Consider the following 22,772-nt stretch of genomic DNA (forward strand, 5'->3'; position numbering starts at 1 on the left):
GGAAGTGACGCAAGGCGTAGCGGAAGTCCCTCCAGCCGCGGTGTTGTTCTGTGGGGAAGAGAGACGGATTTGTAAACCCCGGAGCGAGGTTCTGCGTACCCGAGGCCGCTGCTGTGCGGAGACCCCGGGTGAAGCCACCGATACCATGTCTGACCAGGTACCGGGCCGAGAGCCGTCCGATGGCTGTGACCGGGGCCTTACTCGGCCGGTCCGCCTGCTGCTGGGCTGGGGCCGGGGATGGAGACGCGGGGGAGGGGAACACAAAATGGGGGAGGGGGCGGCCGGTGGGGACTCGGCAGGCGAGGGAGGGGAGTGAAGTAGGGCCGGAGACGGCGGGGCCTGCCATGGGTGTCTGGGAGCTGTCCTGCGCCTCTCGGGGCTCTCTCATCACCCTGTGTGCCCCAGCGCCAATGGTCGCGGCCTCCCTTAAGTCGTCCCCCTTGCAGAGCCCAGCTTCCACCTCTCTGGGAGGGTGGGTCCCTGGGGGACCCGTCTGCCTCCCTTTGTAGAGGACTGATTGCAGAAGCAGGGCCCTAGGCCCCAGTTATGTAACGGGAGAGAATCTCTGTCCGGGAGGCTTCGTGGCCCTGAAAAGCGGGTGGACTCTACTTTTTGATTCTTGGTCTATGGATAGTCCAGGAGTGGGGACGTGGGGGCGGGGAGGAGGGAGACATTGTCTGGAGTTACTGGGAACCAAGAAAGCTCTGCTTTCCGTTCAGTTTGCAGCTGGGGCCGGGTTGCCGCTGCTCTTTTCTGAGTCTTTTTCCGTGTGGGGGTGCAGAGCTATCGCCTCCTTTCTTGTACTTTTCCATTTCTTACTCGGGATTGGTTCAGCAGCTCTCCAGTTGCAAGAGAGCACTCAGAATAATCAAGAAACAAAGTAGAACAAAACCGCTCGAGCAACAGAAAACATTTCCTCTGGGCATTAACCTGAAGATGACTGATACTTTTGAGGAAAAGGATAGGAAAACTTTGTGACTATAAAACAGTCGCAGAACATTTGCAGAAGCTGCCTATATGGCTAAGTGCTTCATCTCAATGTTAATATCAGTTATTTACTTGGGATTTGCACTCGCTCAGGAGTGTTTGATTTTCCGTGGTACGTTTTTCTTCTCATCCTTTTCTAGTTAACCATGTTTATGGCTAGTTTTTAATTAATAAGGTTTTTGTCTGGTCTTCCGTTTTGTTTGCTCAGACGACTTTGACTTTTTAAAGTATTTTTGAACATTTTGATTGTTTAGTGATAGTTATCTAGAAAACTTTTTCATTCAACTCCATAATATTCTTGCACTTTTAAATTTAACACACTTATTCCCTTGGCTTTTAACCCAGTTCGGTTTTGTACCACTTTGTGAGAGCAAGTGAAGCTTTTGTGGATTTGTACTATTGTGCAAAATGTACATTTGCTAATCTAGATTAACGTGGGGTGGATCTTATTACTAACAGTCTAGATTAATTCCCAAGTTGGTATGGGAATGGCATTATAAGTATCTCCCTAGATAGTTGTTTACTTGGTTACCAAGGAGGAAAGAACAGGTGTAAATGCTTAGTTTCATCAGCCTTTTATTTTGATGCTCAGAAGTGACTAGGAAGCATATTGAAATTTACTATAGTCTGGTGAATGAGCAATGTACAGAAAGAATTATAAAGTAAGTTGTATAATTTATTGCTCCAGTTTGAGTTCTGGTCATTTAAGAAAGACATGATAGAAGAAATAAAGGACCTAGAACACTAACAGGTGGCTTTAGGCCAGAGGTTTTTTAGATTCTTTTCTAGGGGTCCTCAAAGGACAAAACTATTTTCATGATAATACTAGAACAGTGTTTGTTTCTTTCACTCTGATTCTTTCATGAATGTTCAGTGGAGTTTTCTAAAGACTAACATGACCTGTGATGTCACAACAGATTGAAATGTAGAAGCAGATGTGAAAATCCAGCTGCTTTCTATTAAGCCAGACATTAAAGAGATTTGCAAAAATGCAGAAGTTTCACTCTTCTCCCTGTTTTTGTTTTAAAAACTTTTTAATAAAAATGTTATTTGCTAATATATGATGGTTTTATTATTTTTTAATGAATTAATGAATATTTAAAACATTTCTCAGTGTCAGTGTTCAATACTGTAAACTTGAATAGATGTAGCCAACCCAACAATTTCATGGGGTTCTAAATAATTTTTAAGAGCATAGGAGTCCTGAAACCAAAATGTTTGAGAATTGTTATTCTAGTCTGATAGACCAGCATCACTGCTAACAGTTGAGACCCAGTACAATTTCATGTTGGGTGCCAAGGATTTAAAGAGATGTGAAGCTGAATTCTTAACCTTAAAGAGGCTTATGAACAGGAGTAAGAATCTCATGTTACTACTATGCAATATCAGCAGCATGAGACTGAACGACTGTTTCCAAAAGACAGTTTTTACTTAAAGTTTTATTAGAATGATTTATTTTCTGAGGCACTTCTGGAGGTTATTGTCTGGTGCTAAGATATTGAAATTGAGTAATAATTTCAGGTTAAAATAGGTGGACATTAAATTCATAGAGGACTTAAATTTCTGGATTTTCCATTGATTAATGAAATATTATTTTTGGAATTTGAGTGAAACCTTTTTTATACTTTTAATAATTCCAGCATTATCCAATGGATTTGTGGACCATTATTGAATAATCCTCTAAAACAGTTTCTAAACCCAAGTTTCATGAACCCAAAGGGCTGAAAATCCATTGCAGTTGTATAAAGTGTTTTGTGATTATTTGTTCTTGTGTATTTTTTTTAGGGAGAAAGGGCCCATAGCTTTCATCAGGGGTACATGATCCCTCAAAAAAGTTTAGGACATCTCAGGATAGTCAGACTTATGGGAGCTCAGGGCCCTCAGAGAGAGAGTTGTTCCCATAGAACCCCGGTGGAAACCTCCAGCCTCCTAGGACCTAGTGGTGGAAGTCACTTCTGCCTTCTCTTGGTCAGGCAAATCACTAAGGCGAGCCCAAATTAAAGTGAAAAGCTTGTTGCTTGCTTGCTTGCTTTCCTTATTTACTTACTGACTGACTCGTTTTATTAACATATAATCGACAGATACTAGTTTTAGTTGTGTAATGATTCAATATGTGTTTATATTGTGAAATGATCACGATAAGTCTTGTTAGCATCCATCACCACACAGTCACAAATTTTTTTTTCTTGTGATAACTTTTAAGATCTACTCTTAGCAACTTTTAAAATACATGTACAATACAGTATTATTAATTGTAGTCATCAAGAGAAAGGCATTTAGACTCTTTCTCTGTGGGAAGAGTAACAAAGGATTTATAGTTATCTATAATCTACCATGTTAATTGTATTCTTCTGTCAAGATAGCATTGTTCCCCTCAGGGTTTTTCTTATTTTTTTTTAAATCTCCCTGTTGATGTTTACTGATCTTATTGTTAGCTTGAGATAGGAGAATATGATGAACTGGGTGTATATTAAATTCATAATTATATATACTGTTTATATAATAGAATAAATAAACTGTACCTATGACTTGAGCATGTCATGATACATACATTGAACATTTCATGCCCTAGAAAGGGATATGTTGTCTTCTCTCTAATAGATATATGAGGTGCTGCTAGTGGATGCTGCAAACATATACTTTATAATAAAACATTAAAAAAAGTAATCTAAACAGTATTTTATAGAATATTGAAAACCTAATATGATTAACAGAGTAGTCATAAAGGTTAGTTGAGTAGTTCAAATTTCTAAACTATAAAGCATTGGTATAATATGTCTTAACACATGTTAGCCTTCATAACAGACTTTCTATTATAGCGTTTACACATAGTGTTACAATTATTACTTAAATGTCTTTCTCCATTAGACTGTTCACTTTTGAGCGTCAGGAGCCAGGCTTTATTCATTCTTTATTTCTGAGGTATCTAACACAGTGACTTAGTAAGTTTTTGAAGGAATGGGTGAACAAGTCTTTGTTGGATGTTAGTATGTTCAAGGCACTATTCTAGACTCTTAAAATTGGAAGGTTGCCTCAAAAACATGAAGCAGCAGGTATCTTCCTCCTCTTTGTTTAAGTCCCACCATGTTTTGTTATTGAGAAAGGGTTGATTGTCATGGAGTGGTTTTCCTTTTCTAATGTTTTTTCATACCTCTCTATCTTTACTTTTATGAGCAATAGTAACTTTTATCTCCAAGATCGAATCATTTCCTCTTTCAGGAAGTTGAGATTGTTATGGATAATTTTCTCTAAGACTTGTTTAGTATTCCATTTTGGAATTTACCGAAATTGTCATTTATTCATTTATTTTTGATAGATAATTCTGTGATAGTCTCCTTAGAAAAGTCATGTGGGTAAGTTTACACAGATCCATAATAGGACCTTACTTTTACAGTTAAATTTTGGCTATTCTTGCAACATGATTTAGGTTTATTTAAAAATATGTTGTATTTGTTGTACTTTTTTATTTTGACTATTCTTTTTGTATTCATTGCCTTTACTGAGCTAATGAGAATCCAAAAGAAAGACCTGAAGGAAGGAAGGGTGGAGTTCTGTTTATTGAACTTTCTGTTCTCAATATCTAGGGCCAGTTATTTTTAAGGTTTTAGTCAAGATTAATAGATGTACAAAAAAAGTGCACATAAATATAGTTTCCTGAATTTTCACAAACTGATCGCATCCATGCTGCCAGCACCCAGAGTAACAACCACTCTCCTAACTACTAACACATAGATTAGTTTTGCCTATTTTTATACATTATAACATTATGTAAGTGGAATCATACAGTATATACTTCTGTGTCTGGCTTCTTTTGCTCAGGATTGTTTTAAGAGTTGTATGTTGTAAAATCTCACTGCTATATTGCATTCCATTATGCGACTACTACAGTTTACTTATCCATTCTGTTTTTGATGCACATTTGAGTTAGTTTTCTAGGACGTGTTTTTAACATAAGCTGAATGATACTTATTTACAACACCTTCTATGTCAGTTCAAATTGCTTTTGGACTGAGTAACAGAAAGGCTGATATATTAGGTTAAACAAATAGGTAATTTATTTTTCTTATGAAACAAGAAGTATAGACATAAGTAATTCAGGGCGGGTAAGGCACTTCCACAGTGGCTTCAATACTCCTTTCTCCTCAGTCCTTAGCAGATGTCTTCACTCTGGTGCTTGTCTCCTTGCAGTCACAAAGAGGTTACTTTGTATCTTTGTTACAGGCAGGAAAAAGGGAAGGAGCAAAGGGAAAAAGTAAGCCAAAAAGTATATACCAGCAAAAAGTATGCTATCATATTTCTCACTGGCCAGCACTGTGTCACATGGTCATAACAGAAGCTGAGAAATATGCTTTTTAGCCGGGCAAATTTAGGCTTTCCTTTGTAAGGAGGAAGGGGAAAATGGATGTTGGATAGGTAATTAACAATGACTACCATACTTCTAAATCTGTGTGCTAATACTTTTGGATACAGCCCAGACAGTTTGTTCCAGGTTTTGCAAAGGTCCATGGTCTAGGCTCAAAGAGGAGGTTTTACAAAACCAGTGCAATTTTCAGTTGTAATTTTTAGTTCCTGAGAAGTTGTCTGTGCATATCTAGCATTTAACAAAATTCTAGGATTGAATGTAAATTTACAGAAGACCCAGTATTTTGACAGTTTGACTTAAATCTTCAAGTTATGGAACTAAATCTGATCAGTTCTGTTCCAAATTTCTAGTGTTGTCTCATTAAGTTTTGAACATATGCAGCATAAAGATGAAAGTGTATGTGTTTTTTTGTGTTTTTAGAATTGTAAATTTACTGAAGTATGAGGGAGATGACTTTATTGTATTTTGGGGGTTTGTGTCTTAATGGCTATAAATAAGTATTAGAATTATCCAGTTTAACCCTTGTTGAGCTTTCTTCATTAGGAAATAAAATGAAATCAACTGGTGGATTATAAGACGACCCGTAGTTAATAGAATTTTTGGAAACTTAGAATGCATTTTTTATGAAATGTTTTATTATAGAAAAATTTAATGTATTTGTAATTGAACCCACAAATCCATTTCTTGGCCTATCTTACTTTGTCTACTCAGCCCCATTCTATTCCTTCATATTTTTTGAAGTCAATTTCAGACGTTGCATAGTTTCATCTGTAATATTTTAGTATGTATCTAAAAGAGGACTTTTTCTTTTAACATAATCAGGATGCTGTCATCACACCTTTAAAAATGGACCAATTTGTTAATGTCATCAGATAAGAATAAATGTATTCTTGCTTTTGAGTTTCCCCAGGATCCTCCCATTTTCAGAAGAATGAACAATCCTTGTATTGCTGGAAGGGTCAGTGACAGAGTAGGGGTAGTTAATGTGATGCTCTCTCCATGTGATTGAATTGTCAACATACTGATTATGTCAGAGTGCTTCTCAGCAGAGTTCTTGTTTTTCTGACTTTGAAATTGCACAGTAAAATCCTCTGCATGAATTTTGAACATTTGTAAATAAGGATTATTGTCTTTTGTCCTTTCTAGTCTAATTCTCTTTTTAGATCTTTAGCTATCTTCTATTTCCAAGCTGTTCCATTTACGACATGGAGAGAAGAGTTGATAGTGCCCGGTGCCTGATAAATTCCTTTATCATTTCAGTTACCATGATTCAATCTGTGGATGGCATACCTGAAAATGTAGAGGTTTCCAGTTCTTCTCTTTGATCTTGTATATACATTTACTTTTCATTACCAGTTTCTTCTCTCTGGGGATGTGTATCCTTTCCAACCAAACCAGTCAGCCTTCTCTGAGATTCTCTTTTTTCTGATGACCTAGTGTCCCAGACCCAGTGAAAGTTGAATGCTTTCACTGTTTTATAACTAGTGTGCCATACCATTCTGTATTGGCTGCTTTTTTACAGGAGAGAAAAGGAAAGGCAGCATACAAAAGACACGGAGATCACCGGAGACAAACTTTGGCCTTTTTTGTCTAAGGTCATCTCATTTTCCAGACTAAATTGTCACAGGAAAAAAAGAGAAGACACGAAAATTTGGATGACTGCATTAGGCAGGCATGGGGCTATTAAACAGGTGGTACAGATGACATTGCTATAGTGCTTCAGAGTTGGGAAGAGGTCGTCAAAATGGAGTGACTAGGGAAATTGGCAGCTTATTTTTTAAAATTTCAAATCCTAGTGTTCACACATTCTTATGAAATTGAAGTGAATTATTTCTTACCGAACTATGAATACAGAAAATGGAAAAGATTTTTTTTTGGACTGACTGTTGTGTATAGTAGAAATATGAAACATTAGTAAGATTGTGGTGTGCTACAGAAAATAGTGCCGTCAGTGTAATTTTGCAAGCATTAAACAATTATGCAGCTTTTGCCCAACACTACAGAGGTTATAAAGATGCAAAAACTTGGATCCTCTCCTTGTAAACTTGCAGGGAAGACAAAACATAGAAAACTATCACCGAAAACAGTTTATTTAACAAGGATGTTGAATATTTTCAAAGTTCTAAGCACTGTGCTTGACCAGAAATACAAAAAAGAGTAAGGCATACCAATAGGAAGTCACTCTGCTTAGAGATATAAATATATGAACATGTGGTTATAAAAGATAAAAGTAAGCATCATGGGAACATTTAAGAGAGTGATCAGAGGCATAATTTTGTAGGAAGTGAAACCTGAGTGGTCTTGAAAGGGCAATAGGATAGGAAAGAGCATTCCAAGCAGAGGGAATTAGTATGTACAGAAATGGCGGAGATAAGGTAGAGGATGCTGTGTTCCAGGAATTGTAGGTAGTTCGGTATGGCTGGAGCAAAGGATATTAGTAGCAAGAGAGATAGGAATATAAGGCTGATTTGCTAGGCAGGAACAAGTACATGAAGGAATTTGAATTTAACCCTGAAGATTATAGGCAGATCAGAATGCATTTTAGAGACATGGCTTTGATGATAGTGTGGAGAATTAATTGAAGGAAGACTGTTAACATCTGTTATGCTGTTGCAGTAATGTTAATGAGCAATGAATGCGTGAACTAAGGCAATGGAATGGAGAGAATGGGATGAACTTGAGAGCCACTAAGAGAACTGTCAGAATGGTGAATGATTAAGTGTGAAATTTAAGAGAGGAAGAGTAGCCAGATGACCTCCAACCTTCTGTTGTGGGCAGTTGATTGTATGATAGTCATTTATTTTAATTAGGAATCCAGGAAGAGTAGTAGTTTTGTTTGTTTGTTTGTTTTGGTTTTCAGGAGGAGTTAAAGCTAACAGAGGAATTAGAGTGCATTCTTTTTCGAACACTTACATTGAAGTACCCCCATGGGGCAACCAAAGTGGAGAAACTCAGGCCCTTGCATAAATGAGTTGAAACTCAAAAAATAGGTTGGAGAGAATGATTGTGAGTTATTAGTAAAGGCATATCTTGGAGATATTGCCTGTTTGGTTCCAGACCACTACAATAAAGTGACTTGTAGTCTTTTTGCTGGTGAATGGTCTTGCCTTCAATTTGCAAAAGAAAATGCAACATCTGTGAAGCACAATAAAGCAGAGCACGAGAAAACTAGCTATACTTATATCTTAGAGGTAGTTGGAATCATGGGTCACCCAGGGAGACAAAGAAAAATCAGAGGATTGAAGACATGGAACCCAGAGGAGCACCAGCATTTAAGGAAATGGCCAAGATGAAAGAATGGAATCTTGGAGGCCAAAGGTGGAGAATTTTCAAGGAAAGAAGTCATCAAGGAAGAAGAAGTATCTGTTAGAGAGTTAAAAATGAAATTTGAAATTGTTCATTGAATTTACCTATAAGCAGTTGAACTTGTAACCTTGGTGAGAGCAGTGTCAAGTGGAATGGTTAGGAGTAAGCCAGATTATAGTGTGTTGAGAGTGAAAGTGGAGATAACAAATGCTGAATACTCTTGTAAAAATTAAATTGTTGAAAAAGATGGGGACAACTAGAGAAGAAAGTCAAGGGGGAGTATTTTAAAAATGAGAATAAATGCTATGACAGATATGAATAAATTGCAAGTAGGAGCATTAAAGGATAACATTAAATTTGGAAGGTTGAGGGATACCATGGTTCTTAGAAAAGTATTTTAAATACTACTCTTCAGACGATGTGTGGGATGGATATCTGTGAGATCATTCTGAGAGAACCTGAGGGATGATGTAGATTCTAGTAAAGAAACAGACCACAAAGGGTCGAAGGTGGGGAAATGCTCATAGACATATTCGGGGAACAGTAAATAGTCTAATTTAACCAAATCCTTGGGTTTGTAAAGAAAGTGGTGAGAGAAGAATGAGAATTGAACTTGGTAATGGAGGTCGTTCAGAGCTGTGTTATGGAGTTTGGTTCTAGGCCTTAAAGTACTGGAGTCTATAATGCTTTTTGCTTGGGGGTTAAGTTATGGGAGGAGAGAAGTTGTGCTTTAGAAAGAATTCTTAAGCAGTGTGGAAGATGGATTGGAGGAAGGGGAAAGAACTCCTGTCCCTGAGTAGCCTCTAGCTAACCCTATCTAAGAAACACAGGAACAAAATCGCCCCCATTGTGCTGATGTAGTGCTCCTGAGGTGGGGTGGGGTGGTTCTTCTTCTTTGTGCCAATACAAACGCAGCTTCTTTACGCCCCTTCTTCCAGTAAAGAGAACTCATGGCTTTGTTGCTCTTTATTACCCTTCACTGCATGGAATAAGCTGTCCTTGCCCTCCTTAGATACTTAGAGGAAAGAATCAACTGTTTATTAGGAATTTAAATTCTTAAAAATGTGGTGGTGAGACTGTCTGAAGATAGTCTTCTAGTTTTCAGGTGAAAGACTGCTTCACTAAAGAAGGTTAATTTTGCCTGCTGTCATAATATGTAGTAGTCAGCAAAAGTTGAAAGTACTGCAGAATAAAAAGCAGGGGAGGATTTACACTAACGAAATCAATTCTGTTATCTAAGTATATCCTTAGACTCTAGCCTGTATCTTCATGTTAAAAGTTGTTTCTAGTTTCATAGGTTCTGTTAAATTTTGAACGTAGTTTAAGTACTGGCATGAGATAACACAGGTAATGGCCCTGTTCACTTGTAAAATACAATATGGTTGGTTATATTCTTATCAAATGTGGATTAACAGTTTGAAGTTGTCACGAATAATAGAGTATACATTTAAATAAGTGAATAATTTGATGGTCAAAGTGAAGTATAGCATATGGGAAAGCTATTATCACATGATTGAGTGAAATTTTCCAAGCTACCTTCTTTACTAAAAATGGCTTGCTTTTACTTCATGGTGAAGCTGTTCAAACTATTTTGTTAACTTCATTTTATTTTCTGTACCCCTCATTTGAAATTACTTCGTTAACTCTCTTCTGTCTTCCGTTTTTTTCCTCTTTCCTTTTCCTATTTACCCTTTTCAAAAAAAAAATTCCAGTTCAGTTCCCCTAATTTTTTTTAGCCAAGCCTAATCTAAAATTGGATATGATGCTTCAGATAGTCTAAAATAATAGATGATATAAAACTGATTTGTTTTGATTCTGGGGTACTTTAGGTCAATATTTTGCTATTTGAGTTTACTTCCTAAATAGACTTTGCTTATGCTAATATTTTAATTTACATTTTTTAGTATGGTTTTGTAATTGGAGTAGTTAACTTCTCTCATAGGCTGTGAGAAGGTAATCTTGTCACAGTGTTTGGTTAAGAATTCATGGAGAACAAGTTTCCTGTGTCTAATAGGACTTGATTGCAGGATAGTGGTTTCCAGGTTTTTGCCCGGCGGCGCTGCTGCTGCATTAGCACCACTGGTAACTGTTAGAAATGCAAATTGTAGTCCTACTCCAGACCCCAGTGCTACCCCAGATCCCAGGCCTACCGAATAAATTGGGAATGGGGCCCAGCAGTCTACACAAGTCCTTCAAGTTTTCAAGCCATTACTATAGGATATTATAATAAAAGATGTCTTTCTTTATTTCTAGTGAACTGGTGTTGGGCCAGTAATTGACTTTTTTGCTTAATTGACTGTCAGAAAATAAATGCTCTCTGTATTTTCAGATACAGATTTTGTACCTTGAGGTAAAGTAATGGGTACTCATAAGTAATGAAAATGCATATAGGAACTTTTATCTTAAATGTGTTTTTCTTTCAGGAAGCAAAACCTTCAACTGAGGACTTGGGGGATAAGAAGGAAGGAGAATACATTAAACTCAAAGTCATTGGTCAGGTGAGTTTCATTATTTTTCTCCTTTGACTCTCTGAATGTGTAAATAATTTTTGACACAGGAAACATGATTTAAATAAGGCAAGTTATTTAAAAATGGCATTTTCATTCACTATGAATGAATGCATCTGTTGGAGGTAGAAGGGGCTGGTAACTTTTAATTGCTCTTCTAGGCAGATTTAGACCCCTTAATTTCTTCAAATAAAATCTTTTTCTTGGTTCGTATGCTTCAGGGCCAAATACAGTGAATACTATTGAGTGATAAGGCCAGGGTCCACCTTAAACAAAAGGGCTTCTCAGCTTTATCTTTGACTCTTTTCTCTTTCCTGGCACCTCATTTCTCCAGAGTCAGGCCTGTACCTATATTGATTCTTTTTGAGATGTTAGCTGATAATTAAGGTTAGCCGAAAATTGTTGGAAGAACGAATTATCATATATTTTTTTTAAAGAACAAGAGAATTGGTAGACTCTCACCATCAGAGTGTGAGAGTACCATTTCCACACATTCTCCCAAACGTGGGATATTACAGGTTTTACAATTTTGTGCTAGTATCATAGGTAAAAAATTTTTGTTTATTTTGCATTTATCTGATTATCAATGAGGTGTAATTTTTGATCTGTTTTTGTATTCTGTGATTATATATTTACATTTTTCTCATCTGTGATTATCTTATTTTGAAAAATTTTTATTAAGATGTAATTCACATGCCATAAAATTTACCTTAAAGTGTATAATTCAGTGACTTTAGTATTTTCACAAAGGTTGTTTACCCATTACCACTATTTAATTCCAGAACATAATTATCCCCCCAAAAAGACATGTAGTACCCAGCAGTAACTCTCCATCTTTCTCTCCCCCTAGTCTCTAGAAACTACTCATCTACTTTCTGTCTTTATGGTTTTGTCTACTCATAGTTCATGTCAGTGGAGTCAAATGTTATGTGGCTTTTTGTGTCTGGCTTCTTTCATTTAGCATAATATTTTCAAGTTTTATCCAAGTTATAGCATGCATCAGTTATGAATGTTTTGTTGTATAGATATACCGTAGTTTGTTTTTCAGTCATCAGTTATGGACATTTGGGTTTTTTCAGTATTTTGGCTGTTATGAATATGTTGCTGTAAACATTTATATATAAGTTTTTATGTGGAGCTATGTTTTCAGTTATCTTTGGTATATTGAAGAGGAATTATTGGTTCTAATGTAGTAGTAATTTCAACTTTTTGAGGAACTACCAAACTGTTCCAGCACTGCTACACTATTTTAGATTCCTACTGGCAATGTATGAAGGTTTCAGTTTCTCTCCATTCTGGTCAGTACTTACTGTTATCTGTCTTTTTGGTTATAGTCATCCTACTGGCTGTGAAGTGGTATTTCTTTCTGTTTTGATTTGCATTTCCCTGATGGCTAATGATGGTGAGCATCTTTTCATGTTCTTATTAGCCATTTGTGCATCATCTTTGGAGAAATGTCTATACAGATCTTTTGTTCATTTTAAAATTGGATTATTCGTCTTTTTATTTTTGAGTTGTAATTATTTTTTATATATTTTGGATATTAGATCCTCATCAGATAGATGTTTTGCACATATTTTCTCTCATCTTTTGGTTGTCTTTTCACTCTTGGTTGTGTTCTTCGAAGCATAGTTTTTAATTATGATTAATTGAATTTATGTGTTTTTGTTGTTGTTGTTATTTTTGCTAGGCTTTTGGTGTTATATCTCAGAAACTATTACCTAAACCAGGGTCGCAGATCTACATCTATAGAGTCTTCTAAGATTTTTTTCAGTTTTAACTTTTACAGTAAGTCTTTGATTATTTTGAGTACTTTTTGTATGGGTTTGAGGTAGACTCTGACTTCTTTCTTTTGCACAGGGGTGTCCATTTGTTCCAGACCGTTGGTTGAAAAGTCTGTCCTTTTCCCATTGAATTGCTTGGCATCCTTTTCAGAAATTAATTGACCATAGATACATATGGCTTTGTTTCTGGTCTCTTAATTTTATTCCATTGATCTGTATGTCTGTCCTATTCCATGAATTACTTTTTAAAAATTACTGACTTGGAGTTCCTCATATTCTCTTAATATTTCTTGTCTGTTATATTTTATAAATATTTTCTCCAATTTCTCTTAATTTTTGTTTATGGTACAGTAAACTTTTTTTACTTGAAAATGGTTTATGTTTTTATTAAGTCAGATTTATCAATCTTTTTTTTTTAATGGCTTCTAGGTTAAAATTTTGCTTCAGAATAGGGATTTCTCAATGAAGATTAGGGGGAAAATTCTTAAGAAGAAGAGAAAATATTAAAAACATTTTTTTTTAATGTTAGCTCTTTTAATTCGCCTCAAAGTGATTTTAAGTGTATGGTGTGATGTATACTATAGAAATTTTGTCTGTTCATGAAATTACCTATAAGAAGACAATTTTCTTTATAGTCACAAAAATATTATAAACGTCAACTTCCACTGATAAACATTTATGACTGTGATATGTAATCATAAGGATTTGCCTTGGATTTTACAGTATGCCAATGCCAATGTTTATTTCTTTTGGTTGCTTGACAGTCTGGGTAGAAGAAAAGAATCTAGTCCCACAAATGAATTTGACTGACCCAGGTTCTTATTCATTTTATTCATAAGAGAGAAACCAGGCTTTTTATGGCAGGAATAAGTTTCTCGGTCTGTTATTTTATGACATATGTGTCTCTTGTAGTTTGACCACCTTCAGCGACACTTCACTTGGAGGGGGAGGTACCTTTTGTTTTGAGCTGCTTTTGAGTGTTTGTCCTAATTCAGCTTCTTTTATTTTAAAAATAGAATGGAAATGTAATTGTGAAGGAATACATTATTTGACAAACATGCTTTTACTGATAATTTTAACACCCAAGACACACTGTCTTTATGTTTGTTTTATTAAATTTCTTTTGAAATGGGTATAAAGCAATTCTGAGGATGATTAGAGTGTTTTTAATAAAACCTGTTAGGAATGCAAAAAAAAATGTTTTGGTGGGAAAATACAAGTGACAAAGTTTATGTTTCTATTTGTTGAATTAAGTAATTTGTTTCAACCAAAGCAAATAGTTTACAGAAAGAGGGATAATCTTTTTCTTTTTATCTCCTTAGGATAGCAGTGAGATTCACTTCAAAGTGAAAATGACAACACATCTCAAGAAACTCAAAGAATCATACTGTCAAAGACAGGTTTGTTATGTTATTGTATTAAATAGAATGCTGTATATGTCATTGATTTTTTTTTTTTTTTTTGATGTCTTACTAGTGTATTTAACAATGGCAGGTAAAGTTTGGTCATCACTGAAATGTTTTTGTTTGTAACCATGCATATTTAGCCATATGTTAAATTTAATTACTAATGTTATTATATTTATACATAGTACTATAGATTATGGCTAATTATATTTTATATTTTCAACATCAAGGATTCTGACTATGGGTCCCATAAACAAGTTATATGCCTTGTTTTCTCCTTAGTAAAATGGAATTATTACAGTGCCTACCCTCATGAAGGTGAAATAAGATGACCTACATAAAGCTTTTAATATGATGCCTGAAAATGCTCAATAAATGCTACTCATCATTAATAAAATATTTTTTTTATAAATGTAGTCGAAGTTAGTATACAGATGCTCCTCAATTTATGATGAGGTTATAGCCTAATAAGCTCGTCATAAGTTGAAAATATTGTAAGTAAAAAATACATTTAATACATCTAACCTATTGAACTTCATAGCCTAGCCTATCTTAAACATGCTCAGAACACATATCCAAAAAAACTCTGGCGACAACACAGCACGCAATGGAATATTGGTTGTTTATCCTTGTGATTGTGTGGCTGGCTGGGTTTTGTGCCTGGTTGGGAGCTACACCTCACTGCTGCTGCCTAGAATCATGAGAGAGTATTTTGCTGCATATCACTAGCCTGGGAAAAGATCAAAATTTGAAGTACAGTTGATCCTTGAATGGCACAAGGGTTAGGGGCAGTGATCCCCATGCAGTCCAAAATTCATGTATAACTTTTGACTCCCCAAAAACTTAACTACTAATAGTCTGCTGTTGACAGGAAGCCGCACCAATAACAAACAGTTGATTAACACATATTTAGTATGTTATATATATTCTGTATTCTTACAATAAAGTAAGCCAGAGAAGAAAATATTAAAATCATAAGGGAGAGAAAATACATTTATAATTCTGTATATATTTATTGAAAAAAATCTGTATATAAGTGGACCAGTGCAATTCAAACTCATATTGTTTAAGGTTCAACTGTATAGTTTCTACTGAACGCAACTTGCTTTTGGACCCTTGTAAAGTAAAAAAAAATCATAAATAAGAGACCATTCGTGTGTAGGAGACAGCCAAGGCATATTTTAATAATTCCATTGTATTACATGATAGTAACTCAGGTATTAAAGGTATTTTAGGAGATTTTATAGTTTAAATTTATGACTTATAAAAATTACTTTCACTAGAATAAAGATCACGTAGGTGTTAGGATAAGTAAAGGAATAAACATTTCTATTTTTGATTTCAGACTCAGTGAAATCTTATTAATGGGGCTCAACTAGTTCACATTTGTAATAATACCAGTGGGAGCTAAAATTGAGATGTTCACCACGGGAAAGGAACATATATTATATGCACTATGCTACGTACTTAGACGGATTGTCATTTAATCCTCACAACTCCGAAGAAAATAATACAGTCTTTTCACCCCATCTATAGGCCAGGGAGTTAAATATTAAAGAAAAACAATGCAAAGTAAAGACGTAAATTAACAAAGCTAAAGTGAAAACTAAACTTTGATCTCAAATTAAAGGTGCTGGGTTTAGGGAGATAATTAAAATATAACATCAATTTATAATATTTTCCAACTTTACTGTTTATGCCTCAATATACTTTACAGCCTTTAGAAAAGGTTTTAATACTTAGTTTGCAGGGGCTTGATAAATTTTTTCTTGTATTTAATGATATGCAAGGAATAGGAAACAATTCATCTGAGTTATGCAACAGTTACCCAATAGAGATTGAAAAGTATATAAAGTAAATATTTATCGAATCATTTTCCCATTTTCTTGTAGATAAATTTCTATAGAAATGTTTTTGACCCCAACACCAAATAATTATAGGTTTAAATTAAAGTCAAAGAATATTCTACCTTTGTCATTTATGTTTATTTTATTATTTACTATAACTCCGGAAAGAATTAAAATCAATTGAATAGTAAGTTTGCATGGTCTCATGTGTAGTACCTATTGAAAAGTGGTTTTATTTTTTTTTTTTTGGATATTTTTGTGTGTTTAAACAGTGAAAATCTTAATAGGTATTGAGCAAAACTTGCATAATACTTTTGTGCTAAATTATTCTTGATTTGTACTTATTGAAGTTATTTCTCTTTAAATGAGTCATCACTTCTTTTTTAGCTATTTTTGTTGAGTGATTAGAAAATATATTTTAACATCTTCCGTGATATTGTGCTATCTGCGACATCACAGGTTTATTGTAGCCTATCTTGCTAACTACTGTGCTTTACCAATTATCTGTGATTTGATCTTTTTTAAAACCCAGTTTTTCACATACAGTTGGAAGCTAGTAGGTGCTCATCCAATTTTTGATTTTATCTTTTATGTTAGCTTACAGATTTGAGAGTAAACTGTAAAATAGTGGTCAAGAGCATAGGCTTAGGAACACATTTGGCCTTAAATTCTTGTTTAGCTTGTCTGCTCTCTTCATACTTTAGATCAGCAGTCCCCAGCCATTTTGGCCTCAGGGACCAGTGCTTCTATGAGTGTCTAATGCTTGATGATCTGAGGTGGAGCTGAGAAGGTGATATTAGTAGCATTGGGGAGCGGCTGCAAATAACCGATGAAGCTTTGCGTACTGGCCCACTGGTCACCTCCTGCTGTGTGCCCTGGTTCCTATCAGGCCACAGATTGGTACCGGTCCATAGTCCAGAGGTTGGGGACCTCTACCTTAGATTCTCTAGCTGTAAAATGAAGATAAGGTGGTAATCTCTACCTTCCAGGGTTGCTGCGGTGAACATTTATGATTATATATGTAAAATACTTAGAGCAAGGAGGGGCTAGCAAATAGTTGGCATTCAATAAATGGTAATTATGATAGAATTAGCTGTCTAATTTTATGTTCTGTGTATTCTGTTGATGCTTTCATAGTTTGCTTTTTGTGCATCAAAGTTCCTATTATCTTTTTTTTCCCTAAGATTTGTGTGTATATATGTGTCTTTTGCTTTTTTAGGGAGTTCCAATGAATTCACTCAGGTTTCTGTTTGAAGGTCAGAGAATTGCTGATAATCATACTCCAAAAGAAGTAAGTGTAATTTCTTATCCGAATCAAGAAAAAATTTTAATTTTGTATTGAATGATTTGGTTCACTGGTATTAAACTGTTCTTTTCTTGAATATTCTCTGATTTAAGTGGTATATTATTTGTCAGAGGGAAAAAATAATGTTTGGGGTCGAACTGTCTCTATATTGCCTTCAAAAGTGCTAATAAAAAGAGAGTTGTAAAGTAGGAAAGAGTACTGCGATTGTCGTAAGGCACATACTACATCTTTTGAAGATAGACAGATGTTACTCAAATTTGGCAGATTTCTGGTACATTTTTTATGGCGATAGTGACAATTACAGTTTGATTATGACTTTGAGAACAATATAGAAGCTTAGTGCATATCGATATATTTGGTTCTGTTATCTTGGTTTATATTTTTTAATGCTTCATGTCTTCATTTGTTTTATTATATAGACTATTTTCTTGGTTTGTATATCCACACACGCCACATAGAAACATCTGAAAGTAATAAAGCATGAGAGTGTGTATGTATTTCTACTGTATAGATTTCTTCCTCCAGATACAAAATGACATTTCTAATATTTCTGATAGAGAGAACAATATATGGTTATCATTTGTTTATCTTGAAAACATTTCAAATTTATAAGACGTGTGTAATTTTCTTTATAACATTCTCCCTAGATTCACCAGTTGTTGACATGGTGCTACATTTGCTTTATCACTCTGTTTATATATACACATAATTATTGGCGAACAATTTAGATTAATTTGCAAATATCATGACCCTTTACCCATAATATTTCAGTGTTATCTCTCAAGAGTGAAACTTCAATTATCAAATTAGGAGATTTAACATTGATATAGTACTGTTATCAAATATACAATCAAAATATTCAGATTTTGCCATTTGTCCCAATAAGATTCTTTATAGCCTTTTTTGGTTTTACTTAACCTGGGATCTGACCTAGGACATGCATTCTAACTAGTTACCATGCCTCTTTAGCATCCTTTAATCTGGAGCAGTTACTCAGTCTTTGTTTTTCATCATACTGACATTTTTTAGGCAGTACATGCCAGCTAGGTTTTAGAATGTCTTTCAGTTTGGGTTTGTCTGATGTTTCCTCATTAGAGTCAGTTTTGCATTTTTGGTACAAGTGGCACAGAGTGAAACTGTACTTCAGATTGTGTTATGTGAGGAGGTACATGATGTTCATTTGTCTCGTTATGGGTAAATTGACTTTCGTTACTTAGTTACGAAATCAGTAACTGCCTGACTTATCCATTGTAAAATGATCATATTCCTTTATAATTAATAAATAATCTCTGGGGAGATACTTTGAAACTGTGTAAAATGGTCTTTAGATATTGGTCCCTTCAAGTTGGTATCTGTTCTTTTTGAAATGTCTGTCTTTTAAAAAGTTTTAATTTTGAAATGATTTCAACTTACAGAAAAGTTGGAAGAATTGTACTCTCTTCCACTTAGATTCACCTATTTTTAACATTTTGCTACTTTTGCCTTTTATTTCTCTCCTCCCCCCATATGTATTGTGTATGTATATATCCCCTGAACCACTTAGGGGTAGATTGCATAAACCATGGCCATTTACTACTTAATATTTTAGTGTGTATTTCTTAAGAACAGATATATTTTGTATAACCACAGTACTGTTAATCAATTCAGGGCACTTAACATTGTTAGAATACTTTAATCTACAACCTAATTTTGTCATTTGTTCCAATTATGTCTTTTATAGTAAATTTTTTCCTCCACAGGATCCAGTTCAGTATCAACATATTTTATTCAAGTACCTCTTTAATCATCATTAATTTGGAACATTTCCTCAGCCTTTCTTTGTCTTCCATAACATTTACATTTTTGAAGAATACAAATCAGTATTTTCTAAGAAAGCCTCAGATTCAGATTATGTATTTTTGGCTAGAATACTACATAAATGGTGATGTGTCTCAGGGTATAATATCTGGAGCACATCAAACCCTTTATTGGTGATGTTAATTTTTATCGCTCAATTTAACTTGTTTCTTTACCGTATAGTTGTTGTTTTTCTTGTTTTAATTGAGTAATTTGTGAGGACATATTTTTGAATATCCTCTTTCCCATCAACTCTCCCCCCTAGGTTTAGTATCCACCCACTTTCTTGAGTATTTTATTATTTTATGGCATAATAGGATGTTTGATACTAATCTTGTATTATCCCTGTCCTAGCTTGTCATAATCGCTTGATACAGAATAGATACTTAAAACATTTTAGTGATACTTTTCTCACTATTTTTAAGAGGTTATTTCAGAAGAATAATGGGGCAATGGGGAGGAGTAGGTATTTAGGGAGTGACCTCCTTGTCTTGTTCATTCATCTCTACTAATGTACTTTTTGAAGCTATAGCTTCATATTCTCCATAGTTTTTAGTCTCCTTAGCATATTTTAATTTTTATATTTTGTAATTCCGCATAAAAGTGTCCCCTATAAAATATACAACTTTTCTTATAAAACTACAAAGTTACTGATCTTAGACTTTCCTTTAAAACTTTGTTTTTGTTTTTGTGATCTATTATTGCAGTTCAGTGGAAAATGCTGGTATTATTATTTCAGTCTGCCTTTCACAGTGCTTCTCAATCCTGGTGGCACACCAGAATCAACAGAGTCACAGTCCTTTACCCTCACTGAGGGTGACACCGAAGTTGCTGCGTAACACCACATCTTCTTACGTACTCATTTCTCTTTTAAAGAAAGAATACTTATAGTTAAAAATAAAAGTAATAAAAAGCCAAACTACCAAAATATATAAAATGGAAAATATACTGTGACTATGTCTTCATTTCTATTTCTCAAAGGCACCCTTTATTAATAGAGAAGTCTCCCTTATCTGTGGTTTCACTTTCTATGGTTTCAATTATATTAAATGAAAATTATATTAAATGAAAAATTCCAGAAATGAAAAGTTCATAGGCTTGTGCACAATTCTGAGTAGCATAATGAAATCTCATGCCATCCTGCCTGGGATGTGTGTGAATCACTCTTTGTCCAGTGTATCCACGCTGTATATGCTACCCAGTCAATAGTCACTTAGTAGCTGTCTTGGTTATCAGATAGACTGTTGTGATATCATAGTGCATGTGTTCAAGTAACCCTGTTTTACTTAATGAAGGCCACAAATTGCAAGAGTAGTGTTGGCAATTCGGATATGCCAAAGAGGAAAAAATATAGTATATGTATCTCTATAGGAAAAAACATAATGTATGTAGAATTCAGTACTATCTGTGGTTTTGGGCCTTCCCTGGGGGTCTTGGAATGTACGATATCCCCTGTGGATAAGTGGGGACTACTATAATATCTTTAAGGAAAAAATTCCAGAATGTTTCAATGCATATAAAGCACATTAAAGAAAAACAATAATTGCCTACGCTTTGATTAATGTTCTATAAAAGGAATTTTAAAGAGCCCCTTCCCCCTTTTTAGTAAGACTTGAGAAAGAATGGGCTGAGAAATATTGATTATAAATCTGGAGGTATTGAGTAAAAGTAGATGTTTAGATAATTTTTCTACAGTGAGATTGGTCATTATCAAAGAAAAAAATAATTATATGCCAGAAGGAATTATAAATGACAAAGCAAACCACTTAGAAATTAATTCTTAGGCAGGTTTTTTTCTGAATAAAACCACGTATGTTTCAAAGTGAGATCAGGTTTTTTGAAAAAGATTTTATTAATTACATCCAAAAGTCAAACGTTTTTCAGAAAATATGCCAAAACTATTATACTATTAAATACATATTTCATTAGATTTAAAACTTTAAAGTCCTTTTCAATAAACACTTAAATTTTATATAGTGAATACACTGGAAAGTGAAATGGACTCATCAAAGTAATGAATGACTTTATAGGTACAGAATCAGAAGGAAAGATAGCTGCACTTTATTTATATTAAAGGAAACGGGATTCTTAATCTTAGAACAGTGTGCCTATGCACCACTTTTGAATCTTTTTGCATTTTAAAACAGTGGCCACATAATTGCAACCAATTAAAAAATAGTGCTTTTATATTCTACTAAAATATTTTTCTTCCCTCTTACAGCTGGGAATGGAGGAAGAAGATGTGATTGAAGTTTATCAGGAACAAACGGGGGGTCATTCAACGGTTTAGATATTCTTTTTATTTTTTTTTCTTTTCCCTCAATCCTTTTTTATTTTTAAAAATAGTTCTTTTGTAATGTGGTGTTCAAAACAGAATTGAAAACTGGCACCCCATTTCTTTAAAACATCTGGTAATTTGAATTCTAGTGCCCATTGTTCATTATTGTTTGTTTTCACTGTGCTGATTTTTGGTGATCAAACCTCAACCCCCTTCATAATGCTCTTTCCTTTTTAAATATTACATGTGTGCACAGAGAGGCCACCTTTTTCAGGACTGTGCATTTTCAGGCTTGTGATAAATAAGATCGACCGATGCAAGTGTTCATAATGACTTTCTAATTGGCCCTGAAGTTCTAGCATGTGATTGCTTCACTCCTGGACTATGACTTTCAGTGGGAGATGGAAGTTTTTCAAAGAATTGAACTGTGGAAAAATGACCTTTCCTTAACTTGAAGCTACTTTTAAAATCTGAGGGTCTGGACCAAAAGAAGAAGAGTATCAGGTTGGAGTCAAGATAACAGATATGAGAGTAAAGACTAACTCCAAAGATGGCTTCACTGAAGAGAAGGCATTTTAAGAGTAAAGAAAAATCTTGTAGGAAGATCCCAGAAAAGTTCTAATTTTCATTAGCAGTTTAATAAAGTTATTTGTGCAGAAATGTGTACAACAGAACACTGCTCTTTTTGATTTTATTTGTACTTTTTGGCCTGGGATATGGGTTTTAAATGGACATTGTCTGTACCAGCTTCATTAAAATAAACAAAATATTTGTAAAAACTGTACTAATGTTCATTTTATTTTTAATTGTATAGAAATAGAAAATGCCTAAAACATAAAGTTTTCTTGCATAATACTGGAAATTATTGTTTGTACATGGTACAAATAATTTTTTTCTTCAGTACTGTACAGTGATGATGATTAGGACTTTGAAGCACTGAAAGTTACTGAAGTGCCTTCTGAATTAAGGATTTAATTAAGGCCACAGTACCTTCTTAAATACTCAGTGTTCTGTTTTTTAAAGATCTTGATATTTCTGTATGGTTACCTGGTCATGTTTAATAAATGGGCACAGCAAAATTCTTAATTGATTTATATTGATAATTTCAATTGTTCCTTGAGTAGTTTACAAAATGTTCCCTGCCAAGTTAAG

The 22,772-nt window shown here is 34.6% G+C and overlaps 1 protein-coding gene across 1 annotated transcript; it reads left to right on the plus strand.

Annotated features, from left to right (window-relative positions):
* SUMO1 (small ubiquitin like modifier 1) lies at window positions 1–22,693 on the plus strand. The gene is made up of 5 exons (XM_016161957.2): window positions 1–157; window positions 11,080–11,154; window positions 14,270–14,347; window positions 17,420–17,491; window positions 21,564–22,693. The coding sequence occupies exons 1-5, from the start codon at window positions 146–148 to the stop codon at window positions 21,630–21,632; spliced, it is 306 nt and encodes a 101-aa protein (XP_016017443.1). The 5' UTR covers window positions 1–145; the 3' UTR covers window positions 21,633–22,693.
* The last annotated feature ends 79 nt before the right edge of the window (window positions 22,694–22,772 follow it).

Source organism: Rousettus aegyptiacus, unplaced genomic scaffold, assembly GCF_014176215.1.
Source record: "Rousettus aegyptiacus isolate mRouAeg1 unplaced genomic scaffold, mRouAeg1.p scaffold_m13_p_2, whole genome shotgun sequence".
NCBI classification, from domain to species: Eukaryota; Metazoa; Chordata; class Mammalia; order Chiroptera; family Pteropodidae; genus Rousettus; species Rousettus aegyptiacus.

Excerpts from the sequence above, each read along its gene's own strand:
- SUMO1 (XM_016161957.2), top strand. Across the intron at positions 11,155-14,269 it reads AACTCAAAGTCATTGGTCAG|GATAGCAGTGAGATTCACTT; the intron begins GTGAGTTTCATT and ends TTATCTCCTTAG. Across the intron at positions 17,492-21,563 it reads ATAATCATACTCCAAAAGAA|CTGGGAATGGAGGAAGAAGA; the intron begins GTAAGTGTAATT and ends TCCCTCTTACAG.